At 34.9% G+C, this 15,049-nt stretch overlaps 2 protein-coding genes across 2 annotated transcripts; both read right to left on the bottom strand.

The window, feature by feature from the left end:
- Positions 1 to 1,464: 1,464 nt before the first annotated feature.
- Positions 1,465 to 4,917, bottom strand: LOC106762534 (CO(2)-response secreted protease). The gene is made up of 9 exons (XM_014646504.2): positions 4,661 to 4,917; positions 4,304 to 4,560; positions 3,998 to 4,109; positions 3,381 to 3,894; positions 3,132 to 3,232; positions 2,724 to 2,966; positions 2,498 to 2,612; positions 2,191 to 2,401; positions 1,465 to 2,103 (listed from the first exon to the last, which is right to left on the bottom strand). The coding sequence occupies exons 1-9, from the start codon at positions 4,900 to 4,902 to the stop codon at positions 1,547 to 1,549; spliced, it is 2,352 nt and encodes a 783-aa protein (XP_014501990.2). The 5' UTR covers positions 4,903 to 4,917; the 3' UTR covers positions 1,465 to 1,546.
- A 5,784-nt stretch (positions 4,918 to 10,701) lies between these two features.
- LOC106760858 (CO(2)-response secreted protease) lies at positions 10,702 to 14,047 on the bottom strand. The gene is made up of 9 exons (XM_014644292.2): positions 13,730 to 14,047; positions 13,358 to 13,614; positions 13,159 to 13,270; positions 12,553 to 13,066; positions 12,307 to 12,407; positions 11,889 to 12,134; positions 11,692 to 11,806; positions 11,410 to 11,620; positions 10,702 to 11,308 (listed from the first exon to the last, which is right to left on the bottom strand). The coding sequence occupies exons 1-9, from the start codon at positions 13,987 to 13,989 to the stop codon at positions 10,746 to 10,748; spliced, it is 2,379 nt and encodes a 792-aa protein (XP_014499778.1). The 5' UTR covers positions 13,990 to 14,047; the 3' UTR covers positions 10,702 to 10,745.
- Between the last annotated feature and the right edge of the window lie 1,002 nt (positions 14,048 to 15,049).

Here is a 15,049-nt window from a genome sequence, read left to right on the forward strand (position 1 = left end):
TAGGTGTTTAAGTAAATTATAATTATTTTTAATAAAAATACAATTTTAAAAATTATTATACCAAAAATAATAAAAGTATATCACTTGAATAATTGAGTACCCGCAAAGATAGAAAAACAGATGTAACATAGTAATATTTATCGAAAATATATTTAAAGTTGATATTAATGATTATAATATGAAATAGGTCTCAAAATGGAAGTAATTATGAGGAATGGACTAGGTATATTTTGTGGACAATAGAGCCTTGAAAGATGGTGATGGAATGTCACCGATGTTTACATTCTTCCTTCAATAATTAACTCCTAGAGATTTAAGAATTATTCTTAAAATAACTTTTAACGAATTAATGGCATAAAATCTTATATCAATTAACATATAGAAATTAAACTTGCAGTGATTATACAAAGGGATGAAAGAGAGAATGAAATTGGGAATTAATGATTATGCGACTCAGCTGTTTACTGGTGAAATTCTTGTCGTATTAGGCAACTTAATTATAGATATTCATTTTGCAATCACATTGCATATTTTCATTTTATTTGTTTTATTTTCTGCTATAATTAATCAGAACTATACATATTATTGTTCCAGCCGATCAATCAATTAATTAATAGAAAATAAAATATCCCAAATGAGTTCACTATGAAATATCAATGGCGTTGGCGTGTCGATGTTTTAAGTGTATGTCAAGGAATTCCATCGTAATAGTAATAAAAAGATGGTAGCTCATTTGTTTAATATTTTTGGTACGGTGGAATAACGAGACCAAGAATATATATGCATTATTTATTTATGGGAAAAGCCAAAGTTTAGGCGATTATAATAGCCTCTAAAAGAAAGTAAAAGAATGAGAATCACACCATTCATTATATCTCAAGTTCAATTAATGAACACTTCATTATTTTTAGGAATAAAGATAAAATATCATGTTACAATCCAATTATAAATAATAATAATGACGATAATAATTTAGCAAATATGGAAAAATATCATTTGAATAAAATATTTTTATTTAATGGTTAGATCATTGTTTGATTGTTGGAACTTGTATATCTTTATTATGAAATTTTGTTCATTCCATAATCATTCTTAGTTAAAATCAAAGAATTCTAAAACCACAACTTTATATACTTCCCTCTGTTTTAATTTTAAAACTATTTGAGATTTGATTAAGAAGCTCCGTTACAATATTTTACCAATTTAACTAAGAACAATAGATCAAGATGCTAATTCAACTTCTTAAAGCAAAAAACAATAAACCTAAAACTTCAATTCTAGTTTCAATTGTGTAAGAATTCTCTAATTTTAGACTAAAATCAGAAATTCATTCTTACACGGAAAACTTTAACCTAGACTATCAATTCAACTCATCGAACCTAAAATCAACATCGGATTCGATAAAAATTAACAAAAATAGAAATATAATTAAACCTTAATTATAAAGTAGATGGCAAATGAATGCTAAATAGTCAATAATCAAGCATCAAGCATACACACCACGAAAAACTTGGCTTGCATTTATTCATCAATACTTTAAATTTGGTTACTTAGTTAATACAAAAGGACTTCGAACCATATATCTGGCGTTACTCCAAGTGATAGATCCAAACAGATCTTCCTTGAGGGAAGTCAAAGTTGTGGAGAAAATAACTTTGTAACTTAGTTTTTTACTAGTTTTCGTAAATTGTAATTTATCTGGAGTTAATGTGACTTTTACTCCACTGGGAGCCTCAACCACTGGGGAGTATACTGTTTCATCTTCTTCACCAACATTTGTGACAGTTCTACTCACACTGACAGTTCCTTTGCCAGTGAAGTTTACTGCTATGGAAGGGTAGTTGATGTTGGAGACAAGATCAGAACTTGAATCCTTGGGGCAACTGAAATTGTCAGGAACAGTTCTGGAGATGACCTTAACCGTGGCTATGTCAAGTCCAATGTAACACAAGAAGTTTAAGTAGTCGATAGTGTCGGTTTCATAAATTAGCCCTGGTTGCAATGATTCAGATGTTGTCATCTCCCCTGCTCCATAGTCATAAGGTGTGGCTACTGACCCTGAATCGGTTGTTATAGCTGTCTTCGTGTTATCACTTTGAATTGCTGCATTTATGTAGAAAGATAGGAGTTGATAGGTGGGTAGATCACATTGATTACAAATACAGCATGAGAATAAAATGCGCTGCTGACCTGAAGTCATGATGGCAGATTTGATTGCAGAGGGACCCCAAGTGGGGTTGCGTGCTTTGACAGTGCTAGCAAGTCCTGAAACATGTGGACAGGCCATGGAAGTCCCAGAGATTATGTTGTACTGTGAGGGCTTTCTTCCTTTGGGAACTTCGTCTGAGCTACTTTCAATCCATGCGGCCAGAATATTAACTCCTGGTGCTGCAATATCAGGCTAGGAAGAAACCAGAATATTTTTAGTGTTGAGCATTGAGATTGGTTTATCGTAATTCTATTCATGTCACCACATCTTCGTATCATATATATATACCTTTAGAATATTGCTTGATAGAGTTGAAGGTCCTCTTGATGAAAAGTCTGGCACAAGGGGAGCAGGTTTATAATCAAGAACTGTAGTTGTTGGGAGAATTGTTGCTGCTGGATTGCTTCAATATTATTATATGCATGGTTAGATGGTACGTTCGATTTTGGTCTCAAACAAGATTCAAAAGCAATTTCTAAAACTGGTAGTGTTTTCTTCTACTGAGTGCACTTACTTGGATGAATTGATGTATTGCAGTATTGTGGCACCATCTTTTGAGCTTATAACGGTTGCAGGGAAGTCCCCGTAATATGAAGCTATTGCTCCATTTGAGTCCGTAATATGAACTAGGCCTATTCCTCCCAGGGTTTTCACTGTGTCTATTATTTCAATAGTTGAGTATTCATCATTTCTGCCATCACATAGCACAATCTTCCCTTTGACTTTGCTTGCATCTAATGAATCGGGGTGACATTGTCTGCATTTAAAAATTCATTCAATATTTTGCTGAGAGNCTTTTAATTATCAAACCAACATTTATCATTCCTTTGTTCATTTTATGCTGTCCAATTCCAAACCCCTGAGGCTTTTGAGCACCGAACCAATTGCGAGTTTTTACAAAAGCTTGAGAGATTTTGCTTACCTTGCTTCAGTTAAACTACTCTCGTTCGTCTTGGAAGACTCGCCGTATACCAATGGATACTGAGCCGAATTTGAAAGAGGGGAGAAATTTATAGCCCTACCCTGAAGTTTAATAATAATTCTCAATATGGGCCAATATTAGATTACTCGCACATATAAATAAAAAAATAATGTGATAAAATATAAAATTATTCAATAGTATTTTTAAGTAACTAAAAGGCATAATATGATTGATGCATTGAACACGTACTTTGATGGTTTTGTTACCACCCAAGACCACGTTGGACTGAAAATCTCGGTCGATGGTGGAAGCTGCAACGGTTAAAATCCAAGGCGCATCGTTCACAACCGTGTTCGAGCTCGGTCCATCGTTCCCAGCGGAGCAGGCCACCACGATGCCGCGCTCCACGGCGTGGAACGCTCCGATTGCAATCGGGTCGTTCGTCAAGTCGGGTCGAAATCCGGGTGATGCACCGAGCGACAGCGACAGAACATCGACTCCGTCGGCAATGGCATCGTCAAACGCCCCGAGAATGGCGGACCCACTGCACCCAAAATTAGAACACACTCTGTAAACCGCCAATCTTGATTCTGGGGACCCACCCTTGGCGCTCCCCGCCGCCAGACCGTAGTACGATGCGTTAGTCACGGCGGCTCCCACCGCCGTGGAGGCCACATGGGTCCCGTGGCCAAGCGAGTCCCGTGGCGTGTTGTCGTCGTCTTCCCCATTAGGGTCAGTGTAAAATCTTGCCCCAATTAGTTTCCTATTCAAAAAAAAAAAAAAAACTATAAGCTAACAGTTACATAGTTGTTTAGATGTTTATCATTGCTTCCATTGGTAGAATTTGGGTTAGGGCACTGTGCAACCTGTTGCAATTAGATGCATTAAAGTCTGATGATTTCACGCACGTGCCTTTCCAACGTGATGGAACAGGACCCATTCCCTCCTCACTAAAACTCGCCGCCTCTGGCCATATACCTGAAAAATACTTCCTTTTTCTTCACACTAATACTTTCTTAAATCATCAAACATTCATATATTTAGTACATCATAAGAACATATACATTTGTAGTATACTAAGTAGTTATGTGTGATATCGACAATGATTAATGAAAACAATACGTTAGCATGCACGTATTATGCAAATATCATTCTTCTTGGTTATAAATAACCTGTGTCTAATATGCCAAGGATAACGTCTGAGGAGGAAGACGAATTGGAGAGCGTTTTTGGGTTGGCATCGATTTTGACGTGAGTTTGGTATTTTAGGAAATCCCAGGAACGAGTTGTGTGGAGCTTCAGAATGGGGTCAGGAAAAACAGACACAACACCAGGTTTCTGAGCAATTGAATTTGCCTCCTCTTTTGATAAACGAGCTGCGAACCCTGAGAAACCATGCTTGTAGTTCCGCACCAAAGCCTTGTCATTCCTTCAATTTATATTCACATTAATCTTTGGTCGGGTAAAAATCATGCAACATATAATAAAATTAATCGATTAAAGTCCACGTAACATGGAATTACGTATACCTTCTTAGCACTGCATTGAGAAGCTGAGCATGGTCATTCCGAAGAGAAGCATTGGAAGAATCCGCAGCTCCCATATAGACGATATAAACTTGTTTACTGTTGCTGCCATTTTCTGGTGATGAACTTGTGGCTCCAAGAAACACAAAAAGAGTGAATATATGCAACAAAAGTTTATTGCCTTGCATGTTAGTCAGTTGTGACTTAGTTGAAGCACTCTTGCAAGTTATGGTATATAAAGGCATGGATGGATGGGTGCTTAAATGTGAGTGAGCACTGAATCAGCAATTGTGATTTGATTTGCGGTGGAAGAAAAAAGTGCAATCTGCGATGGTGGAATTATGGCATGCTTATTCCTTATGCGCACTGCAATTACTTGTCAAGCACTGTGTCCACGGAAAGTGCGCCATTTAAAGATAGAGTTACCATATAGTAAAATTTTGTAGTTGGTGCTAAGCACCGTATATTTGATAACTAAGAGTGGAGGTGTAGCCTAACATTTAATGTGGCATGCCAACATTAAACACCATCTTATTTTAGCAGTTAAAGCTGGACAATATGTATGGTATCACTCAAAGTCATTGTAAAGGAATTAGGGTTGGGGAAAGAAGATGAACAATTATTTTGACAAAATTAGTTAATATATATATATATATATATATATATATATATATATATATATATATATATATATATATATATAAGCATACTTAACCAATGAACTCAGTAGTTTACTAGTCCATAATGAAGTTTTCAATTTTGAAAAAGAAATTTATAGGTAGTGTAATCAAAAGGTAAAACCAATTGTTATTATGAGAGATTTAAGCGTAGATCTTCGAATAATTAATAAAATTTAAGTGAATTGACAATCTTTTATGTAAGTTTCTCATAACTAAAACACATAAGAAAATTCATTTATAAAAAGTTTTCTCACGCTCAAGTCAATAAGAGATTTTTAATATCTATATGAATGTATGCGAAAGTATGAGAGAAAATGTATTTCTTGTGAAATACTATATGTATTTATATGGCTTCTAAATTCTATGACTCTAAGTTTCATTATTGTTTTGTGTTGCATGTAAATCTTTTTCTATGTATATGTGTTTTTTTAATCTTTTATGATTCTATACTAATAGATTATTATAATTATATATCCTTATCATTTTTGTGATGTTTCTGTGTAGATAAAACATTCTACAAAAGGTAGAAGTATTTTGATTATTTAAAGTCGTTTGAGTTATCTAACAAGTGAAGAAAGTTAATTTTTAATTATTTTATGTTTTAAATTGTTGAATTTATTGACTGAGTGATGGTACTATGAATTATTGAGTTATGTGATGAGCATGATTTTTTGAATTAAGGTTTAAGTCTACAAAGTTGAATAGTTGTAATTGAAATTGGGTATGCTTGTGATGTATATCTATTAAATTTAGTTTGGTAAGATTTTTGTCGATTATATGTTATGTTTATTTTTAATAATTACTTTATTAATGTGAACATATGAAAATATAAGTGTAAAAACATATATTTTGATAGAGGAGTCAACTACCTTAAAGTTGAATGATATTAAAATTAGTTATGTAATATAATCATTATTATAGTCATATATTATAATATTGTACTAATATATAATATATATTAGATTATCTCTTTTCATAATATTCATAATAAAATATTTTATTTTAATAATATTATATTATTAAAATATTAAAATGAGATGTTATAGACTATACTAAGTATTTTTTCTAAACAATAATGGCAAAAAGAAAGGTACGTATTAAAATATTGTTCTATTGAGGGTTATATTTTGTACAAATGTTATTAATTTTAATTGAATTTATTAAAAAATTATATGGTTTAATATTTAATGTATTTTAAAAATATATATTTTATTAATTTATAATATAATGTGAATGAAAGACTATATAATTTTGAATTACCGTAAAATGTGATTAATAGAAGATGGAGTTTGAATTAAATATATGAGTGGATTCTGACACAAATTAAAAAGATTATCAAACTGAAAAATAATGATGTGGTGTGGGAATGGCAAGTTCGGCATTTGTGGGGGAAAGCTTATCTTGTTTATCCATAATACAGAAGAACAGAAAGAAAGGGTATTGAGTTTATTTTAATGGTTTCTCAAATCTCAAGTCTTCAAGTGATTGAGCTGAATGCGTATTCCCACTTATTTTAATTTGTTGTCTGTCTCTGTGTATGTGAGAGAGTGAGTCATCAGAATTGTAGTAGTGCGCCATTATTTAATTTTCCCCATTTATCATATTTTTTTCTTATATTCAAATTGCTCAACCCCATGAGTTAGTGAACCACATTAATTAATTAATTAATAGGTAGCAAAATGTTCCAATTCTGTGCAATGAATATTTCAACTGTTAAGAGAATTCCAACACAGTGATTACAATGATGATGATGAAGATGAAACATTGCTGCTGAGAGTTTTTCATGATTTAGAGATTCATTTTTCTGCTTCTGATCTTCTCGTGTTAAACTCACAAGTGAAAGGGGTCTGATCACATTTTATAACATTTTTATGTCACTATTACGATAGATGTGACGTTAAAAAGAATTAATGACAAAGACATTTTTTTTTAAAAAAAAAAAGCTTAATATCGTTTTTATCCCTAGCTTGGAGGGTTGTGTTCAATATGGTTCTACCTTTTTTTTCGTAACAATTGATTTTACTTTTTGAAAAAACTATTCAATTGACTCCTTTTTAGTTACGGCGTCAATTTTCTAACGGTGCTATGCTCCCCTGGATAAACATTAGCAACGTGGCAGTGTGAGATTTACTGACGTGTAAATTAAAAAATGGGAAAAAGTAATTTCAACACGTGGTAAGAGCTTTGAAACAGGTTTTCACTCCTTCTTCATCAGTCTCAACTGGTTCTTCTTCAACCTGAACTTCTTCTTCTTCATCAGTATGAGCTACTTACTTCTTCTTCAATTTCAACTTCTTCTTCACTGTGAACTTCTTCTTGACTTTGAACATCAACTCCAACATCACTGTCAACTTCCACTTCTTCATTTACAACCTCAACTCGACCCTCAACACACTCATTCTCAACCTCAAAAGGAGCCTCAACGACGACACATCTCTCTTGGGCATCTCGTCAAGCATCCCCCATCCTAGCAAACCCAGAAACCATAATAGTAAAAGACACCACATTTCTCTCAGACATTTCATCAAACACCTTCTTTGCATCCGGCAACCCACTGGAAACCTTAGAGTAAGAGTCAACTAGCGCCGTTTGCAGGACAGGGTAATGGAGAAACCCGAATTTAATGATTTGGGCATGTAGTGAATCAACGGCGCATGAATCCGGACATGCTTTAAGCGTGTGGGAAACATATCTAATAGCATGGGCAACATTTTTCTGAACTAGAGGCGTTGTCTTCAAGTCAATCTTCTTCCCACTATCACTATGAAAATAAGGGGAAACATATCTAATACCATTGGCAACATTCTTCTGAACTAGTTTGTCTTCTTGGACTTAACTTTACTAGTGGTATCCTTTCCATTCTCCTGCCGTTTATTGGAAATGGTTTTCTTCTTGATATTAATCAATCCATTTTCACTTGCATTTCCACCCCCAGCGGCTTATGTTCAAGGAGCATACCACCAGCACAACATAATTCAGCACCAACCTTTTTCACATTGTTGCTTTGAAAGAAAGGAGAAACCTTTTGAATTTGAGCATGTTCAGTTGTCTCTTCCTTTTCAAATGGGTTGTTTTTGTGTTGTTGGATTTTCTCTTCATTGATTCAATTTTAAAGGTCTGAGTTTCATTTCCAATGTTTTGAGGTTCATCCTCAAATATTAATGGAATAGAATCAGCATGAGTTTCAAGTACCTTTTGTATAACATTCTTCCTTCCATTATTTTCCACCAGTTTATCCTCCATTAAATTTCCAAAGGTAGGTAAAACCATGCATGCAGACTTGATTTTCAGTGGCTAAACATTAAACTTCTTCCCATTGTCATTCTGATAATAAGGGGAAACATATCTAACACCAACCTAGACTACATTTTTCAGAGCCATAAATTTCATGTTCTCGGTATTAACATGAGCCTTAGTGTCATTTCCATTCACTTGCAGATTATTTTCAATGACTTTCTTCTTTTTCAGATAAATCATTCCACTTTCAATGACATCTCTATCCTCTGGAAGCTTATCTTCAAGGAAATTACCACCAGTACTAGATGAGGCACTGAATCCAATCTCATAGTCAGAACAACATGATTCAATATCAACCTTCTTCCCACTGTTACTTTGAGAAAAAGGAGAAACCTTTTGAACTTGAGCATGCTCCACTGTCTTGTTCTTTGCTCTTACCTTGGAATTCAAAATTTTCAATTGCAATTTTTTCACCAGAGTTGGTAATAGAATCAAAATCAGTTTCATGTTCAAGCACTTCAACATTCACTGTTTTCTTGTCATTCTGAAAATTAGGAGAAACCTTCGGAACCTTGCCATTCTCCTCAGCAGTTTTTTGACTACTGGATTTTCTTTTTTTCTTGGATTCAACTTTAAGAGTCTCATTCCATTTCCAGTTTCACGCCATTCCTCAAAGTTTCCAAAAGCAACTGGAAACACAAGAGGATTAATACAACTATCAATATTCTCCCTGCTGTTACTCTGGGAAAATGCAAGCATTGCTGGCCTGTATTAACAAGAAAAGAATGCATAGGAGAGGTCGGAGAGAGTGAGGGTGCAGAAGCGAAGAAGCTTGAAGGCATAGAAGTAGGTATGGGCGTGACCGAGAGTGGTGAGGTAACCCTGAAGTTGCTTTAGAGTTAAACCTGTTTGTCACGTGTTGAAATTACTTTTTCCCATTTTCTAATTTACACGTCAATAAATCTCACACTGCCACGTTGCTAATGTTTATCCAGGAGGCACCAGCACCGTTAGAAAATTGACGCCGTAATCAAGAAAGAGTTAATTGAACATTTTTTTCAAAAGATGGGATCAATTGTTACGAAAAAAAAAAAAGGTAGGACCATATTAAACACAACCCCCCAAACTAAGAACCAAAAATGGTATTAAGCCTTTAAAAAACTGTTGAGAATGAAAATCAAATTTAAGAATTAAAACTAATAACATCCAAATTTTCTTAACTAAGTTTATTAATCGCAAATTTATCTGCGCAAATCATTCTGTACAGTGAATTACCTCAAAGCGAACAGAACATAAATTTTTCATGAAAAATCTCATAAATTACTCGTGACTAGATTTTTAGGATACCTCAAATCATTTTATATATTTTAGAAAAAATTTCAAAGAAGATTTTGAGATATTCTTCTTAATTATTAAATTTATATTTTTTAAATTAAATTATAGTAGAATTCTAAATTCTAAAACGAATAATACTTTATATATTTTGTGTTTGAAATGACTTTTTTTATTGTTATAACTTGAACTTTGAAACATTGTTATCATCATATATGTCTGAGTCTTAAAATGAACAATTATTATTAGCTTTAATAATATTGACCTTTTTAACAAATACAAGTACAAATATAAACCAGTGTAAATATTATACTTTCTCTAACCCAAAATTCTTTACTAGCATCTACACTTATGTTTTATACGTTAAATTATTGATTGAGATAGAGTTTGAGAGAGTTTTGATTCTCAGCTATTAAAAGATTAAAAAAATGTTTGAAAAAGTAGTATCAAAATGTATATCCTTTCCATTTTAAATTTTTAAGTATATAAAAAATACATATAAAGAAATTAAAACATAAAATAATTTTTTGACGGACATTATAATCTCTTTGTTTAAATTTGTAGAAAAATTTCAGAAACTCAACCAACACACTTGTTATATTTTTTATAGTAAAATTAATTTATGATTTTCCCTCAATTTATATATATATAATTTTTTTTTCTTCAAGAGAAAATAAAACTTTACTTCGTACCACTTCTAACACTACTGATTTAAATGTTTATCAGCTTGTGTGTAGTAACCTTAAACAAAAAAAGTAACTTTGAAATGATATAAGATATAGTGAAATGCTCACATATTGACAAATATTGGGTTTCATTTATTCATAGTTCTTTCTAATTTAGCTCTTAGTTAATACAAATGGACTTCGAACAGAATATTTACCATTACTCCAAGTAATTGATCCAAATAAATGGTCCATCGACATGGTCGACGTGAATGAAAAGATAACTTGGTAGCTTAGTTTTCTACTATTTTTCGTAAATTGAAGTTTATTTGGAATCAAGTTGACCTTTATCCCTGTAGGAGCATCGATAACAGGAGAGTAAATTGTTTCGTTCTCTTCACCAACATTTGTAACAGTTCTAGTAACTTGTACAACTTTTTTCCCTTCGAGGTCGGAGATTGCTATGGAAGGATAGTTGATGTTGGATACATGATGAGAACTAGAATCTTTGGGGCAGCTGAAATTATTAGGAACAGATCTGGATATAATCTTAACCATGGTTATATTATGTCCAATATAACATAAGTAGTTCAAGTAGTCAACTGTGTTGGTTTCATAAACCAGCCCTGGGTGGAATGGTCCATACAGTGTCATTTGCCCTGCTCCATAGTCATAAGGTGTGGCTGTTGATCCTGTCTCCGTTCTTATGGGAGCCTTCAAATTGTTCTTTTGAGTTGCTACATTGACAAACATACAAACAAGGGTGATTATGGTTTTGAAAAATGAAAAAAAAAAAAGGTTTAAATGATTAAAATTTATAATGAAAGAAAGGTCAAACCAGTGGTCATAATTGCGGATTTGATTGCAGAGGCACTCCAAGTGGGGTTTTGAGATTTGATGGTAGCTGCAAGTCCTGAAACATGTGGACATGCCATAGAAGTACCCGATAGGATATTGAACTGTGAGGGCTTTTTATGTTTAGGAACGCCTTCTCTGTGATTTCCAATCCATGCTGCAAGAATGTTAACCCCCGGTGCTGCAATATCAGGCTACAAAGAAACCAAGTTCTATTTTTAGTTAAGAATTAATTGCTAGCGATCTATCTGTAATGTTGTCCTACCTTGAGAATATTCTTGGAAAGGTCTGAAGGCCCTCTTGCTGAAAAGGATGGGATGATGGGTGCAGGCTTAAAATCAAGGATTGAAACTGTTGGGAGAATTGTTGCCACTGGATTGCTTCAAATTAAATTATGCACATACAATTAAATTAGCTTGTGAATTCTAAAGTTATCTGAGCTCATCCACAATGCAACCTTACCTGGTTGAATTAACATACTGAAAGATTACGTCAGCGTCTTTAGAAGTGATCTCTGTAGCTGGGAAGTCTCCAAAATCTTCTCTTTCTGCTCCTACTATTGGGTCAGAAATGTGAACCACACCTACTCCACTTACCTCCCGCACAGCATCAACTTTCAAACTAGTTCTATATGAATGATCTTTATCGTCACATATGACAATCTTCCCTTTTACTAGACGTTTAGCGAATGAACCTGGGAAGCATTGCCTGCATTTCATAGTTGATATAGTTAATTTTGTCTGAAAATTTTACACATACTTGATCAAATGCGTGTTTCTCATTCTTTCGTTAGTTCACACTATTGGCAAATAAAACGTTCTAGAATTTTAGACTTGCTAAGTTAGTGTGCGACCAATTAACGAATAGTTTGTGTGCATACCTTGCGTCATCTGACCTGGCTTTCTTTGCCTTGGCAGACTCACCATATACAAGTGGATATTTTGGTAAATTTGAAAGGGGGGAGAAATTAAGACCTTCACCCTGAAATTTAACCGTTATGTGCCTAAACAATTGATAGGGGAACGTTTCTATACTTATATAGAAATGACATTTGTATTAAATTTACAAATACAATAAAAAAAATTATATTAATATAAAAATTGAAACAGGCACAACGGTAAAATACCTTGATGACTTTGTTATCACCAAAGGCAAGGTTGGACTTAAAATCCCTGTCTATCGAAGAGGCAGCAACGCTAAAAATCCAAGGTGCGTCATTCACCACCGTGTTTAAGTTTGGTCCGCCGTTTCCCGCGGAGGCAACCACCAAAATGCCGCGCTCCACGGCGTGGAATGCCCCGATGGCGATTGGGTCGTGTTTCAACTCGGATCGTAACCCAGGGGTGGAACCAATCGACAGCGAAATCACATCGACCCCATCAGCAATGGCATCGTCAAACGCCGCAAGAATCACCGAGCCAGGGCATTCGTTCTTGAAGCACACTTGGTAAATCGCCAACCGTGATTCCGGGGACCCACCCTGGGCAGTCCCCGCCGCCACTCCGTAGTATGAGACACCGGGCACGGTGACTCCCGCCGCTGTGGCTGCTACGTGGGTTCCGTGGCCGTCTACATCCCTTGGTGTCTCAAACTCTTTGTCTCCATTAGGGTCACGGTAATACCTTGCTCCAATTATCTTCCTAAGCAAAATAAAAAATGATCATATTTATCGAATAAACAAGGTTAATGATGATGCGATTTACATTTAAGCTTGATTAAGGGTATTTTTTACCTGTTACAGTTTGATGAATTGAAGTTAAAGGAGTTCATACAAGTGCCTTTCCAACGGGATGGAACGGGACCCATTCCCTTGTCGCTAAAGCTTGCTGACTCTGGCCATATACCTGAATAGAACTCCGTTTATCAGTTAGTTAACTTGTGAAACATATAATTCGTCATAACATCAAATAATTAGGTTTTAGATAATGAACCTGAGTCCAAAATGCCAATGACGACGTCTGATGAGGGAGCAGCATTGGAGGCCCTGTTTGGGCTGTGGGTTTTGGGTGGTGGGCTTTGGTCCTTAAGGAAATCCCAAGAACGGGTTGTGTGGAGCTTCAGAATTGGATCCCGGAAGACAGAGATCACACCAGGTCTATGAGCAATTGAGTTTGCCTCCTCTTCAGTTAAACGAACAGCAAGCCCAGAAAAACCATGCCTGTATTTGCGAACCAGAGCATTCTTGTTCCTTCCAATTAACGAAATGTAGTTGATTTCAGGAGTTGGTACTTGGCAGAGAAATATAACAATTTTGTGTATAACGTTATTATTCCTTTGATTATGAGTTGTGTTAACTAATTTACCTCGCTAGCACTGAATTCAGAAGATAAGCATGATCATCCCGAACAGAATCTTTGACGGCTCCCATATACACGATATAAACTTCACGGTTAGTCTGGTTGTCACTTCCATTCCCTGCTTCTGCAGATGATGATGATGATGATGATTCTCCAAGAAACACCAAATGAACATGGAATAATAGCAAGAAAATTGTGTTGGCTTTCATGTTCCTATGCTCTCGTAGATTGCAGGAACCAATGGGAGCATGCGCGGTTGGTAGCATTAGCACATAATGCTACACATGTGTATGTTATATAATACTGTAAAGCTACTTCTGGTGTTAAAAAAAAAAAAAGGCATCCTCGATTGTGGAGCTAATAATTGCATTCTTATTCCACAGCGCATTACAATTACGCCTCAACGCTAAATTGTAGTATAGTAGCAAGCCCTACATAAAAAGTTTGTAGATGGTGGTGCTCGCCACCCCATAAACCGTATCTGCAAGTGGAGGGAGCAACATGTTACAGAAGATTATATTCACACTATACAGCTTGCCAATCAATATTATTATACACATACACCACGTGATTTCATATACTCGCCACTCATAATATATAATTCCACATTATTTTGACCTTTCATCATGTTTTATACCAGAAAGATCATGCAGTCAAACGGCAGGACTATATCTCATAGCTGAGGAATGATCAGGGTAGTCATTGTAGTAAAAATACATGTTTGTATTAATATGAGACAGTCAAACTTTTGTAATATCAAAATGAATATTTTATATTACTGGGCTCTCGTTTCCAAACTATCTCCTTCTCTGGACAACTTCTTCCTGCAAATGTTCTCCACCTGCACCTCCATGAGGTAGGAAAATGTTAACCTTACCCAAATGAAAAAGTAAATAAAAATCTAAATTTTATTCTTTCCCGCTTTATCTTCATCTTCATCTTCTCCATCAGCGCCGCACCCCTTTCGATGACCTACCCCCATTTTCCCCTCACTGCATAATGTACTAGCATCTGCAACCTCCCTATCTGTTGTTTTATCGAGTTCAGCATCTCCTATTCTCACACATTTAGTAACAGACCTCAAAACAGGAAAATAAAATATTAGAAAGCTTGCAGCATGAATGCACTCAAATCTGATCTGCTTACTGCTTTTCTCAATTTACTACATTTTCATGCCACCGGCGTGAGAGGACGCTGAAGAACATCATAAAAAATGTGGTGCAGACGCTGTTTCACGGCGGTGGTTTAATTAGCTGGTTTTCATGGCATGTTATATTCCTGAATACAAAATTTATATTTGGGATTTAATATTATACAATCCGGAAA

Source organism: Vigna radiata, chromosome 5 (genome assembly GCF_000741045.1).
Source record: "Vigna radiata var. radiata cultivar VC1973A chromosome 5, Vradiata_ver6, whole genome shotgun sequence".
NCBI classification, from domain to species: Eukaryota; Viridiplantae; Streptophyta; class Magnoliopsida; order Fabales; family Fabaceae; genus Vigna; species Vigna radiata.